This window comes from Telmatherina bonti (assembly GCF_933228915.1).
Source record: "Telmatherina bonti genome assembly, chromosome: 7".
In the NCBI taxonomy this organism is placed as follows: Eukaryota; Metazoa; Chordata; class Actinopteri; order Atheriniformes; family Telmatherinidae; genus Telmatherina; species Telmatherina bonti.
Window position 1 is genome coordinate 14,281,366 of NC_136625.1, and position 16,151 is coordinate 14,297,516.

At 42.0% G+C, this 16,151-nt stretch overlaps 1 protein-coding gene across 1 annotated transcript in view; it reads right to left on the reverse strand.

The window, feature by feature from the left end:
• The window catches only part of epb41l3b (erythrocyte membrane protein band 4.1-like 3b), a 51,175-nt gene that overhangs the window by 6,933 nt on the left and 28,091 nt on the right, over positions 1-16,151 (reverse strand). Inside the window, exons 11-24 of the mRNA XM_079243719.1 lie at positions 15,930-16,105; positions 15,339-15,544; positions 14,337-14,924; positions 12,346-12,399; positions 11,313-11,348; positions 9,944-10,132; positions 8,440-8,502; positions 7,273-7,989; positions 6,474-6,506; positions 6,242-6,319; positions 4,884-4,967; positions 3,554-3,652; positions 2,857-2,937; positions 1,334-1,449 (exon numbers count right to left, since the gene is read on the reverse strand). Of these exons, the coding sequence (XP_079099845.1) occupies positions 1,339-1,449; positions 2,857-2,937; positions 3,554-3,652; positions 4,884-4,967; positions 6,242-6,319; positions 6,474-6,506; positions 7,273-7,989; positions 8,440-8,502; positions 9,944-10,132; positions 11,313-11,348; positions 12,346-12,399; positions 14,337-14,924; positions 15,339-15,544; positions 15,930-16,105 (2,515 nt within the window). The 3' untranslated portion in view covers positions 1,334-1,338. The remainder of the gene's footprint in view (positions 1-1,333; positions 1,450-2,856; positions 2,938-3,553; positions 3,653-4,883; positions 4,968-6,241; positions 6,320-6,473; positions 6,507-7,272; positions 7,990-8,439; positions 8,503-9,943; positions 10,133-11,312; positions 11,349-12,345; positions 12,400-14,336; positions 14,925-15,338; positions 15,545-15,929; positions 16,106-16,151) is intronic.

A 16,151-nucleotide genomic window follows, 5' to 3' on the forward strand; every position in this document is an offset into this window, starting at 1 on the left:
CCCATCTGGTGAGTCCCGCATGCAAACACACACACACACTAGCTCATCCCAGTGCCTTGGAATCGCATCAGTCAGATGCTAATGAAATAAGCTTCAGAGCCAAAAGGTGATTCAGTAGAAACTAAACAGCGAGCAGCTTCCAAGCAGAGAAAATGCTTAGGAGACAATCAAATGACAAGTTCCTTCATGCAGCTTTGTATCAGCCAAAGCCCTCACAACACTGACAGTGGGCAAGTTGAAACACAAATGGCTGCGTTTATGGAGTTTAACCCTGCATTGAGGACAGCTTTTTCTCCAAACAAAAGAAAGAAGAAAAAAAAAAAAAAAAGACTGAAAGGAGAAGCATGTAAAACTGTAACAAATCCAGGTGTCCTAAAAACTCAGCTGTAGTTTATCAGGGATAAATTTTCAAATGGAAATACTGGTATTTATTAATATGTAGAGGTGGTCACAAAAACATATGAAACAAACAAATTTTTTTAGATTTTTATTAATTATTTTTATTAATTTAGTAATTTAAAAAAAATCTAATATCCTGAATAAATAATGACCCCAAATTAGCTGTAGCATTGGTTTTATGCAAAACAAATGCACTATTTTGTTTTAGGTTTAGGTTATTGTAGGAAGAACAAAAGAGAATTCAGGCCAAAGCTCATCTGTGTACACTCAAGATCAGATTTCACCTCTTACGAGTGCAACTGCAGTTCACAGGCTGAGATCTCTGAGAAGCAGAAGCTGGTTCAGCAGGTATTTAATCTCTCATCAGTTCCCTTTGTGGGTCAAAACAATGTGGACATGTATAGAAAATCCTCTGATGCAAGACTAATCTTTAGAAACATTAAAGTACTTGTATTTTAGCCAAAATTCTTTAAAGATTATAAATAAGATTTTCTGTGTTTAAATAAAACAGTAAATTAATGAGTAAAGTTGTTTTTCACACTCTAAGCACTGAAGTCTTAAACTAAGCGATTATGGTTCCGTCCAGCAGGGGGCAGTGTTGCAGCTAAATTACATGAGATTCTCTGAAACTGTCTGCAGCACTGCATTAAAGGTTTCTCAGCCTTGTCATTACCAGCCCATACTAAAGTGCCATGTGTGTGTGTGTGTGTGTGTGTGTGTGTGTGTGCGCGCGCAAACAGGCACCAGCAGCCCTTTCCTCTGCACAGGGGGAGAAGCTGGGACTACAACAGCATGATGCTCAAGCTCTAAAAGCTACAGAAATAGGGCGATCTGGACCAGCCAGTGAGAGGAAATGCTGATGGGAAAGCAGCATGCCACAGCCCAGACTAAACCGAACAGGGCCCGGACCGGGACTGGGGTCTCGTTGTCTTACCTGGGTCAGTCCTCCCGGTCCTCTGGCGTGATCTCTGTCTCTTTATGTACTACTACTTTGGTCACTGACATGTCAGGATGCTGCTCTTTAGCCTCCTTTATGGCCTGAGCCAGAGCCTATATATAAAGGGTGCAGTGCCAGGAGGGATCACCAGGGGGAGACAGAGAATAGGAAAGGGAGCAGGGATTTGGATTTCAAGTCAGTAAGCCAACAGTTACCTTTTACTCACATGCCATAGTTCCAGCATTTGTTAAACTTAATTATGAGTTAATAATGTGTAAAATGTCACATGAATCCTGTGGCTGCTTGTACAATTCAACTTAAAAGGCAAAAACACACTGGCAGCATCCTGCTGTGGCCCATCACATGACTCAAGTGTCTGCAGCACACACCAGAAGGATCTCAATACAGACAGGAAGGCTGAGGTGAATTTCTTCTTATGAAATAACAGAGCCTAAGCATACTATGATATTCCTACATTTTATACCTTGTAATAAAGGGACAGAGGGCAGGTGGCATAAGTTATTCTAAAATTCCATTTCTAATAAATTTGCATTAAAAAATTAAATTTTTACCATAATTTTTTAGTCACATTGCAAAATAAAAGCATCATTTGTAAGTTTTGACAAACAATTGTGATTTGCAGATGTTTCCATATTTGCTCTAGAGAATTTACAGAAGCTTTTCAAAGATTTTCTCCCTCATTTCTTTTACTAATTCATCGAAAACTAGCTGTTTGTTCCATACCGCACCATCTTTACCGCAGATAAACTGGTCACTGGTCAGTCATGTCCGGGAACACACAAGTGCAAAGAAAATGTTTACATTACACTTTTGCATTATACTTTTCTACATACTTATATTTTGAAACGTCTGAAAAACTGCCTCATGAGATCATTAAAACTATTAAGTAATATTTGAGTTTAAAAAAAAAAAACCAACAAAAAAGCAAATGTAGGTTTTTTCCATTAGCGCCCTGTGATGAACTGGCGATCTGTCCAGGGTGCAACCTGCCTCTTGCCCAATGAACTAGCTTCTCCATGACACTAACTGGAATAAGTAGTAAAGAAAATGGATGAATAGACATTTCCATTTTTTTTTTTTTTGGCTATAATAAAGGTTTTGCACAATCCCAGGTGTAATGGAAATGCAGCTCATGACACATTCCATGAAACTGCCGGGTGGTGATGCACACAGCTTAAACTTGGTGACTTATCTGAGCAAGCATATTTCTGATGGGATTTCATCATGAGGTTGTGGCTCCAGTTATGTCTCAATGTCAGTAATTAATCTCTCCTCATCAATTTTACAGATGTATGTGTGATGGATCAAATATATCATATCTTAGCGCCAACACTTGAAAAGATAACAGCAGGCTTCACAGTAAGATGCCACCGGTGTGTTTTCAGCTTAAGTCCTTGCTACTCACCGTTCAGCAGTTTTTAAAATGTTTTTTATTACATGAAAAGAATATAGAGTATAATAAAGCATTAAGGATGAAAAGCATGAAGCGATTAATATACCTCATCATGGTCTATGTCTGCGTCTCCAGTGATGACGATCCTCTTCTCGATTCTCGTCTCTGATATTCCCCCTTTCACCGTCTGACAAACGGAAAGAAAAGATGCTCTTTAACACTTAACAGCTTTGTCAAAGGTGTATTATCTAAAATCTTTGTGAAGTTGTTTATATATAAAAGTACACTGTTGTCAGTTTAAACCTTCAGAGGTGTCACAGTCATTAAGACGGCGTTAAGGAACAGAATGAACCTGAAATATTTAATATTCATGGATAAATTCTTGTTTCTCTACATGATGACTGACTTCTGTTCACAACATGCAAACATTTGAGAAAAAGTCTGATGTAAAATAGGTCTTTTAAAAAAGTATTTCCTCTTTTCTTTACCATTTTAAAGTTGATATCCAGGTTAATTCTGGTTATCTGCTTTAACATCTGCTTCACTTTAAAGCTCAAACATGTGATGATCTTCTAGCTGATTATCACAAAGATGACCGTACAGGAAAAGAACAATTAGCTTTGTATTTCCATCCTCAGGCCTGGACTGGGCAATGAAACATTTTTTTTCCTTTTCTTATTGTTTCTGTATAATTGTGGTTTAATTGCCTTGTAAGCAGAGAGGAGCTGTGATATGCTACAGCTGTGGAAATGTTTGAGTCTTCAGTTGTTTAAAAACCAACAATACAACAGATGCAGCCCGACCTTTGTGATGTGTGTGGTTGTCGTGGTGCTGGTGGTTTCCGAGGTGATGGTCTGTGCACTCAGCAACACGCCGGGGTCTGCGTCGCCATTAGCGTCAACCTGTCAATGAGCAAAAGTAGCCATATTTGTTATCTAGATAAAGACATGACACTTTTTATTTTCAATTATTTTCAGCTATTTTCAATATTCTGATTTGTTTATTTAGTAAAACTGCAAAAGCCACACTGATGACTTGGAAAATGTTTTCCGCCACCAGATATTACCAAAGTTATTCCAGAAGTCCCTCAAAGGTGGATATAACATGTTTATGTGCGAATGTACGCCTAAGTTAACTAATAGATGTGTCCAATCTAAGCAATTTTGCCAAATGTTTAATCAAACCTCAACATTTTCATATCAAAGCCCTCAAAATGAATCAAATCACTCCAAAGTTTCACACATAATGTATTCAGTCAATTAATTCCTGAAGCATATCTAGTCAGTGTTGCTACTTTGGCCCCCCCTCCCCTGCAGGTTTTAGGAGAACACAACTGAATCAATGAAATGCATCTCCTCAACAGCTTATCCTGAAGTTATGTGCAAGTCTGGTAATGAACCATTAATCTGAGCCAGCTGATGTAACAGGGGAACATCTGAAACCTGTAGCAGCGCCACCCCCCCCCCAAGAGACCGGAGCTGATTTGCCCCTCCGCACTGGCTGCTTGGGGGTTTGCATGGAAAGACTACGGGGGGCTCAACATCAATGTCAGCAGATGAATCAAACAAGCCAACATTTAAACATGAAATATGTTTATAAAGTGCTCATTTAAGTCAAGAAATAGTTCTAAACTTTACATGTAGTGTGCAGAGATTTATTTTGGAGCCCATAGAAAGCCAATCAATTTCTAAGCTGGGAGACCCCCCCAGTGAACGCCTATAAAGCTTCTCAGGGCTGAATCAAACTGCACAGTCAGGTTTGTAACCATTCCTATGCTTTGCACATGTCTAATCCCCTGTCAAATTAAAGATGTTGTAAAGCTTTTAAGTGTCAATAACTCCCAGCTCTGCAGTTCCCGAAAAGTTGTTCACTCATCTCACTTTTTAAGCATCACTTGTACGGATTCTTTCTCACAGGTTTGAGCTCTGACATTTTCTGCTTCTTTTGGCTTTTCAGAGAACATCTCCCTGCTGTATTCTGCATCAGTACCAGTCACCAGCTAGTCTCATAGGAAAACAAAAATACTTTGTGTGAAAGGTAGTAGAGAGCAACAGAATACTGAGGGGAGGAAATGCTGAACTTTCATTCACCAGACTGACACAAGCTACAGCGGTTTTTTTAGTGTATGTGTACCTCTGCAGCCTCGTAGGTAATGGTTTTTGTCTCCGTGTGGACCACAGGCACATCTTTAGCAGTAACATCCATGTTGTCCAAAGTCTAATGGTCAAAAAGACAAAACAGAAACAAGTCAGCTTCTGCAGAAAGAACATTTTTTTAACCCATCTGTGCTCACTCAGCTAAATGCTCTGTTTGGAACAAACTTCCCCAAAGCCTGCTTTTAGTTCTTAAAATAACACCCCGCTGATGTACATGAAATCAAATTGACACAAATAGGCACCACATGCTAATAACCTATTCCAAAGACAGTCACCGCAGGGTTTAAATGTCTAAATGAGCATGCAGTCATGCATTAGAGCCTCTAATCCAGTGAAGGGTGCCGAAGAATGTAAATCACAAGGTTTCAATCAAGTGTGTGCACCATATCATATTAAAGGTCCTCTGATCTGCACAGCAGCTAACTGTGAAGTTAAGAGGCTGAGACACAGGGCCGTGCTTTGGGTAAATGGTTACAGGTGGCAGATGGAGTCGCCAGGAGGAGCGGTGGTGATGGCGAGGTTACACTGCCGACGCTGAGGAGCTGATACAGCGCTACCTCTGACTGAGAAACAGCAGGAGGTGATGTAAAGAGCTTAGCAGGAGTCACTGTGTGAAGGCTGAATTTCTGCACTTTTTTCCCTGAACTTCAGTTTCTATTTCTTCTTCCATCATATCTGACACGTCATCATCAAAATGTTTGTTTCCTGATTGCAAAGCATGTCCTCCATCTCCACTGGTTTTTCATCTCTCCATCTGCAGTATGGCAGTGCTTCTTTTTCTTAAAGGAGAAATGACCTGAGAGCCCTGGAAAGTTCTTTGATCCATCCGCTGCTGTACGACACGAGGGTTGCTAGGGAACGTTTCACAGCCTCCTCAAGAGCTCCCTTAAAAAACTGCACTCCATCTGAAAAGCTGGACTCTTTTGCCATATTTATCCGTCCGCTTTTATCTCCTCTTCCAAACCTGTAAATTCTACTGTCCTCGTCAAAGTTTTCTTCCTTCACACAATCTGATGCAGTGAATCTAAAACTGTCAGTTTCACCTCTTAGCACCAAAACTCTGCTCTCTGAGTCCATCTTCACCTTCGACAGATGCTCTTCCCTCAGATTCATCCTCTGCTGTGACGCTCGCGCTGAAGACTCGCTAAACACTCTCATTCAACCCAAAGCTTGTTGCTAAAGGCAACACTTGTAAACATCGCTCTAACGAAGGCTCAGGGCAACAACTAAATGATTTTTCAGTCAATCTGTAACCACTTGTTTGTATCTCTCTCTGCTCCTGCAATCTGTCACTGTGAGGCCGGTCTGTGCAGCTTCTGCTGTCTGGATATTCACCGTTGACCCTGTTGACTTGGCTGGCGCTGCTTCTGTTTCCTTGGCAACCGCTGCCTTCTCCTCTTGATCATCTGATGCCTGTGAATGGTAATTCTACAATTAGATCAGGATTTTGACCTTGACAAAACATAATCCAGGCATTACAGAGCAGTTTCACATCAGGCCTGATGGGGAAAAATGCGTTATGTTGGTTAGCGGTTTTCACTGCTCAGAATTTAAGAGGTGTGGTCACCTTTTGAGTGGAAGAAACCCATCCCAGCGTAGACTGATGGGACACGAGGATGAATGGAAACAGAGAGAAAGTAGAAAAAAAGACATTCAAAAGTTGAAGCGAACAATAGAAGTATGAAGACTGAAATAATAAAAGGTTTGAAAAAGGAAGGACAGTATGGAATACCATGATGCAGCTTTTGGGATGAAAATCCAGATTGAAAATCAGAATTTAGCATGACTGGATGTCTGCTAATATGCTTCTGAAAGCTTGCTTTAGAACAGAGGAAATATATCTTATCAGGTAGATCCATACAATATTTTGCCCTCAGTTTTCTCTTAGAGTGAGGGGATTTAGGGGGATGAGGTGGGAAAAGCTGCAGCGGTGGCATCCAGACATGGCTATGAAGTCACCGCAATCAGGGAACCGATAACAGAGCTCGGAGGAAAGTATGGTGTAGCTGAGCAAAAAAATGGCAAAGAAACAAACAAGAGTCAGCTCCCATTTCTTTCCTGTTTGGTGAAGACAGTCAGCTGCTCAGGAATGGAAAGCCGCTTTAAGCCGGAAACAAAAAACAAACTCAAACCCAAAACTTTAAGTATCAAAAAAAAGAAGCTGAGGGCTGGACTGCAACAGAAACCGGTGGCGTGAGAGTAATAAACGCTGGGTGTTACGGGACTCTTAGCCATGCACGGGGCTTGAATACACTGTTAGGCTGATTTGTCTACTGCTGCTGCAGGGAAGTCAATGGGGGTAGGCTGTGAGGATATGAGAGGTGGTAGCCAAAACTAAATAGTTGCTTTATGTTTTCATACAGTACCACTGCTAAGGATGCAGCTGAAGATTCAGAAACTGTAATCTGAGTCAGGCTGGACTTTGGCTGCTCGCATTGGACCTCTTCAAAGGTGAAGATTTCTGCTTTCTGCTGCTCCCCATCAGAGGTTTCCGTCTCTTTTACTTCCTTTGCAGAAACACCGTCCGTTTTCACCTCCTCAGAAATCCACGATGCCATTGCCTTCTTAGGAGAGTCAGTACATTTGATCTGAGTCACGTCATCAGTTTTTAACTCCAGCTTGGGACTCAGAATCTTCACTACAGCAGCGGAGCCTCCTAAAACAGAAGAAGTGTCTTCTTGGAAAGTTTCTGTCTTTTTGGATGCAGCTAGCGTGTCATTCTTGTCAACTTCCAACCCTTCCAGGACAAGGGCCTCCTCTTCCCCAACCAAAGCACTTGTCTCTTTGCCCTCGGTGTCTGCATTATTGTCCGCCTCCTTCAAGATGATGAGCGTGCCTTTCTTGTCGCTAATGGCCTGAGACACTTCCTGTCTCACAGCTCCAGGGCTGACCTTCACCACAGACTTCTCTGACATCTCCTCCTGGGAATCCGGGGTTTTCTCTTCTGCCTCCTCCCTCAGGGTCCCGTCCATGAAGACATCGTCGTCCATAGTGGTCGACAAACTAATCCCGTGAGGCCCAGAGGAGGTGGCCCCATCTGTTACGATACTGTCTGCCACATACTTCACCAGATATCCTGCCGCCTGGGGAGACACTTTACTTATTGGAAAAGGATCGCTCAAGTTAATAAAGAGAGGGCAAGACACGACTGATACATGCTGGAAACAGGCGAGTACTTCAGTCAAATTGACACGCACACAAGGAGCTCCACAAGTATGGATATATTTTCAATTTAATCCTGGATTTTCTACAGAAAGAGATTGATTATGTCTGTACAAAATATTAAATAAAACAATAACTGAATGGCGATTAAAAGAGCAAAATATTATTCATTTTGAGATCAGAGTAGCATAAAAAGTGAAGATTTCCGTTTTTTTTTTTCTTTTCAAAAAAACTCTTCCTAAAGAAAAAAAAATCCAAACGCTCTCCACATACTTGTGGAGCTAGGACGACACAAAATTGCAAAGGCAACACAACACCAAGAAGAAACTTTCACATCTCCAGGTATGGCAGACGAACAGAAGACAGCATACCTCAATGCCTTTAGGTCCCACTAGTTCTTTTGCCTCATCCCCACCTGGCTGTTCATCTTTAGTCTGCAGGGGAAAGGACATAAAAAGGTCACATATACTGAGACATGTTCACTGCCAACCAAATGTTACAAACAGGAAATTGTCGATTCTGCAGCTCAGAAGGAGAAAATGTGTCTCATTTAAATCTGAGGCATCGGATGCAGGATAAGCTTCTTCAGAGAATGGTATTAGTGCTGCTCATTAGTCCATCAGATTATCCGACACATCAACTGATAAAACCAGTGAGTAATTTCCGCTTCCATTACCATGGCAAATTCCTATCAGTCAGTGATTAATAAAAATTTACTGATGACACATGATTACAATGGCAAAGAGAAACATTTATTGGATTTAACACATGTTAAACTTTATTCGTGTACCGAGTTGAGATGGATCTACAAACCGGTTGCCTTCGAGGAGAAGATCTATTAAAGCTGAAGGATTTGTTTAAAACAGGAAAATGTGACGCTTCTGTGGATAACTGAAAACTTTCCACTCTGTGCTTCATGTCAGCCTCTTATGAAACTAGAAAAAAAAAAAACACTTACAAGGTTGATTCTTCGTGTTTTTTGCTACATTACAGACCTTTCCTCTCATACATGTCAGTATTTTTAAAAAAAAAAAAAAAAAAAAAAGGCAATTGAAACAGAGTATAACTCCAGGCTTCACAGGTAAAATAGTGCACGAGTGGCTAAAGCCCATAATGGATTAAAATACACTGAGATAATCCGAGATGCTAACAGGAAGGTTTCATACTCTTTTGTATTTCCCACGTATATTAATGCTTTAAAGTGTTCAATCATCACACATGCAATTCCATTCTTTTTTCTTTTTTTTGAGTCATAGCATAGCAGCCTGAATTTTCTTGTAATTCACTAAGCATTCACTCATAAATATTATCTATGGTGGTAGCAGCGTTGCCCTGTGGGAATGTTTGTCTGTGATGGGGCTTGGAGGGTTGTCAGGACTGAGGAAATGATGGATGCCAAAATCACTGAACAATCCTGGGAGGTTTTGAACAATCCTTTTGGAGAGTGCTCAGGATGTCAGACTGGCTGAATGTTTATATCACCACAAAAAATCTAAAGTATTCTCAACCTGAACCTGGGAAAGGATCCCTGGAGAAATGAATAAGAAGGGTGTGTGTCCAGTAAAGGGCCTTAATATCCATCTATGGAGAATGTTTGAATCTTTTATTATTACCAGGCAGAGAATAGAAACTTTTGATAGATATCCGTCAGTAGATTTCTGACATATAAAAATATCTCAGATAAATCTGACAAGGCTCGGAAAACAGAAGGCTCAGTAAAATGTACTAAACCAGGCTGATTCTTCTACAAAAAAAAAGAGATTTTAGAGGAACTTGCTAGGAAAAGGTTTAGAGAGAGAGGGGTGCTCCAGACCAGGCTTTACACACACACCCACACACACGTTGCCATTTAGTCTGCTGTGGACTGCAGCTTACATCCTGCGGCTCCAGCGGCTCGATCATTGGTGCTTCATCCGCTCTGGGAGATCGCAGAGGGGACGAGGAAAGTCTCTTCTCCCATTCTGTCAGACCTGGCGAGCTGCTGCCGCCCGTTTCCAGGAAGGAGCGTTTCAGTTCACTGATGTTTGTCTGGTGTTTGACCACCTCTGGCGGAGGCTCCGTGTCCTACAGGAGCCCATTAATTGTAATACAGGAAAGTTGAGGGCAGGGGCAGCATGGAGGGAACGGCGGCCATGCTTATGTATGCAACGGTAGCTTGCATATCCATAGCAACAAAAAAAAAAAAAAAAAACATGTTGGGCAGCAAAAATGCAGTTCTGGAAACAAAACGCATCATTCTGCAAACTTAACTCAGCTGCAGTATCTGCTTCCTCACTAACTTTATTCTTCACAGGCCTGTTTTGGAGGCTGTGCAGGCTACCTGTGCAGCTTCCAGCAGATACAGCAAAATAACAGCTAAAGAACCAAACCAAGCTGGTCTTAATGGTTTCATGCATAATTTACAGAACTAATTTCTTGGGTTTAGTTAAGCACAACACTCCCAAATCTCATTAGAAGTTAACACAGACATCAGGATCATTTTGGTTTTATGTAGATAAAAAAAAAAAATTGTACTTCAAAGCTAACAGCACGAGCTAATCCACACAGTAAATCCACACAACAGCTTCTAGTACTGCCATCTACTGAAGATTTGGACATATTTATTATCAGACTGATTAACCGTTAGGATTCTTCATACCATGAAAGTGCTTGCATGCACATTTCAGACATGCATTGTTTGCTTACCAACCTCTAGCATCAGATTACTATGTCTGATAAAAACGTTTTCCCCTTTTACTCTTCTTATGAAACTATACTGCAGAGACAAAGAGGGAAGAGGAGTTGTAAAAAGCATAATTAGCTGGTAAAATGTGCCGTGTTTATTTCCAACTCTAGTTGGGAGAAAATGGGAGCTTTGTCTTCAACAGCAAGGCTGTAACAGACGCAAGATGATGGGGAGGGGAGAAATAAACTCACAGTAAAAGCCATGAAAAAAAAACAACAAAAAAACATTTCACTCTGGGAGTCTGGCAGCAGGAAACATGGATGTATTAATAAAAGAAAAAAAGAAAGGTGAAATGGCATTTTTCGAAGCAACAACAGCTCTACAGCAGCAGTCTGTAAGATGAAATCAGGCGGAAGTGAATGATCAGCCTGGTGTGCTGCGATGGGGAGTGTGTCAACAGTGGTGACAGCAGGCAAGCAAAAGCCAAGGAACAGTACAAAGTGACTGATGGCCAGTTTATCAGTGCATCTGATGGTGGTGTGATGCACTGAGCTGGGCCATGAAGCGAGACCAGTGTACCTGTGTCCGCGTCTCAGAGTCCTCATCTGCTTCCGACTGACGGCGAGTGAAGAGGAGAGCACAGAGACAGTGAGACAAACCAGCAACAAGTTGTTAAAGAGAAGATATACAGATGGAAAATAAAAGGAACGGAAAGTGTTACGAGGAGCAGCATAGTCGAATTGGGAAAAGAAAAAGTTAAAAAAAAAAATGAAAGAACATAATCTGACTGAGTCCTCTATGGAAAGTAACCCCTTTAAAAACCATTACTGGGATCCAAAGGCCTGTACAGCTGCAAGTTTCTCCATGTTTAAGCAGCATGGTTGTCATAAGAATGTTACATATGCATAGGAAAATTAGACAGAGGCTTTTTTTTGGGTTTTTTTTTCCAAAAGAAAAAGCGGATCTGACATATTAAAGCGGTGTGTCAGTCGGCTTTACAACACGGTTCATCATCTGGCTTACAACTGCAAATGAGCACCGCTGCTGCAGACAACATCAATCACCAACCTTATGTTGTAGCGTCACAGATTATATTATTTCAACATATTGTTGTCCCGCAGTGTGACAGTCTGTCTACATATTAGTGCAAACTGCACTAAGGAAAGCCATCATTGCACAGCTTTAAAACATTGAATGTTTTGTCATTTTAGGTTGTTGGAAATCAAAAAGTCTGTGGCAATGAGAGGAGCTGGACTCAAACACATTGTGCGATGTAATGTAAAATAAATATTTTGCCTACTATTTTCATTTTTAACTTCACTGTGATAAGAGTCCCAATAATAAGGTACTGGGCTTAGACAACAGTCAGCAATAATTATGGTTAAAAAAAAAAAACGTTGAAAAGAGGGTCATACTGGTAAACTAGGGAAGTATATTTACAGTCAAATTAAAAAATAATGAGAAAAACCAAAGTGAATGTGCAGAAAAATATCAGTTGCATGCAAAACATGCAGGACTGTAAAAGACAGGTTCTTAATAACATTTTAAAGGTAATTATTCTTCCTGATTTTATTTATTTCATAATATATACACATTCCTTTGATATACAAACCTCTGTGGCAGTCATCTCTCCGTCAAAGGCAAAGTCAGTTTGTTCACTGTCAGTCTGCACGTGCAGACCAAACCAAACCGTTCCAAGTTGCAAGCAAGAGAAACAAGAAGGACCCAACTTGTAAATGTTTGAAAATGCATTTATCCTGAACAGAAAGTTTTCTCTTTACCACAAATGGAACGAATGAAAGTGCTGTTTGTTGAAACGTAAGCTACGACTTGCCAGACAACACTATGCTGAAGATAAAAAGAAAAAAAGATAAAAAGCAAATTAAAAAATTAAGCAAGCAAAACAGACTCAGAGGAAGTTGAAACCATCAGTCAGTCACTTTGAGGGATAGAAGTGTCGCAAGATTTGTAGAAGTTTGTAAAAAGCACAAATTACTTTCAGGTACTTTTTGTTTTAAAGACAAAAACATGACAAACTTCCTACTACAAATTGGATGAGATGATTTCATGGTTTAACAGTAACCTGACTTTCAGGCCCTCCCCCTCATTTCCATGCATGTCAACATTGAAGGTGATCAGGGTGCATTCAGGTGTCATATTCTCTGCATCACAGCATGTTCGCCTACACAGGTTGGTCCAAAAGGGAGCTGCTGAATATGAAAATGTCACATCTTGGCTCCAAGTGTCAACTAAATGATTTATTCGGGTTTGACTGAGTCAAACAGCAATGCAGAGAGACTGAATGTATGGACGATGTGTAACTGTTGGCATGTAGCTGATACTGGTCAATTTCTAAGCTGTAAAGACCAAAACTTTCAGCACCAGTTAAAAGTGTGGATGTTACAACCCCTTGACCACAACCACCGATAGTGCCCGCTTCAGTGCCTGGCTGGGATTGGCTCCTGACCTCACCCAGCTCCTCTGCCCGCCTCTGACAACCAATATTCAGCCTTTCTGGCCAATCAAAACAGCTGCTGCTGCACCGCCGCTATAAAAAAAGCTGTCATTTGGCACCTTTGTTGTCTTGTTGTGTGCCGTTTGCACACGTCTGTTTGAGCTGTTGAATGTGTAGCGCACAACCTCTCACACCGCATTTATATCATGTGCTGAGCTTTGATGTTTTGAGCTTGTCACTTTTGGCTGCTAAGTTCTTGACAGATGAAAAACATTGCTGCAGTTCGAAGGCAGGGCCGGGTTTTAGTTGCGCTAAAACACATCGGCTCACCGCAGCTGTTTTCAGTGTAACAAGAGCTTTAGAGTTGCTGCTTCCTGCAGTACTTTGGTTTTCAGCTACTGAGGGTGGACAGCCAACTCAAGTTGGAAAATCTAACGAGAAAAGAAAGAGATGCCTCTGAGTTTTGACGATTTAATTTAACCACTTGCCCTTTGTTGCACAGCTTGCGTTTTCTGTCAAATGTTCTCTTTGTGCCTGCAACAAACTCTTTACAAAGTCCACCTTAACGTCTTAGCATTCAGTTCTGTTACCGCACACAGTCCCTGGTAGAGCTGGGCCATACCAGTAGACATGATGGGAAGTTATATCCAAACTTTTGACTGGTACTGTAGATGATAAAACTGAGATGGGTTAGGCACAAAGCCGTGTATTTGATGAAGGATTTGTGACGACATGAAGATAATAGTCTCTGATAAATACACTAGTGAGTTACCAGTTATAGAAATCTAAATGTATTGCTGCGACAGCATAAATAATGCCTTTGTAAGCAAAAAGTTCCCAGTGGTGCAGCCCATTTGTGTCTGACCCTCTTGTGATGGTGAAGCTGCCAATCAAACATGAAATAGTGAGACTTGCAGGTTTACTGTTTCTTTACTTTTGGTACTGATGAGGACGTATTCTACAGGATGAAAGTATGACCGGGCAGAGATGAGGTTCTGAAAGTAGGAGACTGACAGACACTGGGACACACAGTCTCCAGGTCAGCTCTGAACAGTTACAGGACAGGATAAGATGTTAACTGGGATAATGGACCGTGATTTTAAGCCAGAGGCGGGCACTGTAACATACAGGCGTACGCGCACACACACCTCCTCTTCCTCTGAACTGTCATGGTCATGGTAGCCCTGGGCTATGGAGGCGGTCAGGGAGGCTGCCTTGGGCTCCAGGTAGCAGAGGCACAGCGCCAGTGGGAAGGAGAGGGTGAGGGCGTAGGGAACAGAGAAGGAGGTGGAAAGCAGGAAGAAGAAGATGAAGAGGAAGCAGGGGATGAGTGACGGTGACTTGATGGGGAGGAAATTCTGCGCGCATTCAGGGAGGAAGCGCATCTCGGAAAGATCGGGGAAGGTGATGTAGCCGTCCTCGTCCAGGATTGAGGACAGGTCAGGTAGATGCAGGGAGAAGGAGAAGAGTGTGCCGCCGCCGCGGCGCTTGCCCTGCTCCAGCCTCTGCTTGCGTGCTGAGAGTAGCAGCGCCTGCTCCTCCAGCAGGGCCGCTGCGCGATCTGCGTGGGCTTGCCGGCGGCGGCACCCGTTGCTGCTCTTGGCCGGACTGACGGACGAAGCCCGCTTACGAGCATTCTCCCTGCGCCTCCGTCGCACTTTGGTCGATGAAACAGGAGATGACGGGAGTGAGAGCTCAGAGCGGAGGGGGTCGGTTGTGTATACATGAGGGAAGCGCTGATGGAGGGAAATGTCAACGAAGAGATGAGGTGTGTGTAAATAGAGGGAGGCGAAGGGGAAGAGGGTGGATACGCATGAGCACACACAAATATAGTGTGGGGTCAAAGGAAGGACAAGAAAAGAAAAGCTAATTAGTAAAGCGCACACAAGATGAGAAGCACTCCGGCATAGTCTAGAGCAGCGAGTTAAGCTGAAAGCAACTGGGGAAATTCACATCAGCCATTAAAAACTTTACTAAAATAAAAAAAAAAGAAAAGAAATAAAATTGATATTAAAAAAGGAGTAAAAAGGCAACCTGTCTAACAACAAGATAAATTCCCCTCCAAAACAAAAGTGAAGACATTCCCAGCCTCTGTGAGGTCTGTTTAATTGCAGCTTTAATTGCAGACAACTCATTACACAGCGATTTACCTTTGTGTCGTGTCTGAGTGGTGTTGTGGCAGCTGCTTCTGTCGTCTCTGTGGCATCTTTCTGTACATCCTCCTGCGCCGCCTTCTCTTCTTCTGCCTTTTTCCCTGTTGTTACCGTGGTGATAATGTCTCCCTTGGCAATGACTTTGGCCGCTCCGTCAGTGGTGCTGTCCTTCACCGGTGTCTCGTGGTTCTCCATAATGGGAGCTGAAATATGGGAGGGAAAAAAAAGATGAATGTTGGGCACTTGAATCTGTGACATTTTTAGGACAGTGAACGTTTGGCCTTAATCTCCGGGAAAAAATGCAAGCAGCTGCATGAAGGGTTTAAATTGTTCTTGCATATGGCTGCTAAGATATTCATTGGGTCTTTAAGCTCTGCCAGCTTTCATGAATAAACATACATCTTTGGTTTTGACATAACTAAGAAAAAAAGGGGGGGCTCATTTGCACTTTTAAAAAAAGGATTCTCAGAAACAAACATAATTGCAAATGTATAAATGTAAAAATATGCTATATAACTTCCAAAAAAGCTCTCTAGATTAACTTAAAAAGAGAAGAACATTAATCTTGGAGCAGAACCTGCTCCTCACCTCCATCTAAGCTGCGAGACATGTTGTAGCGTTTGCTGGAGGAGCGTTCGAAAAACGGAGCCGGCCTGATGATCTGAGAGCTGGCCCTGCGAGTCTGAGCCTGCGTCCTGCCGCTGTAGCGAAACTTGGAGCCGAGGCTCAGGAACTTCTTTGGTGGTGCCTCAGGAGACACGAGCCTGTAACAAGTTCAAAACATGCACATTAATCAAAGCATAAATTAAA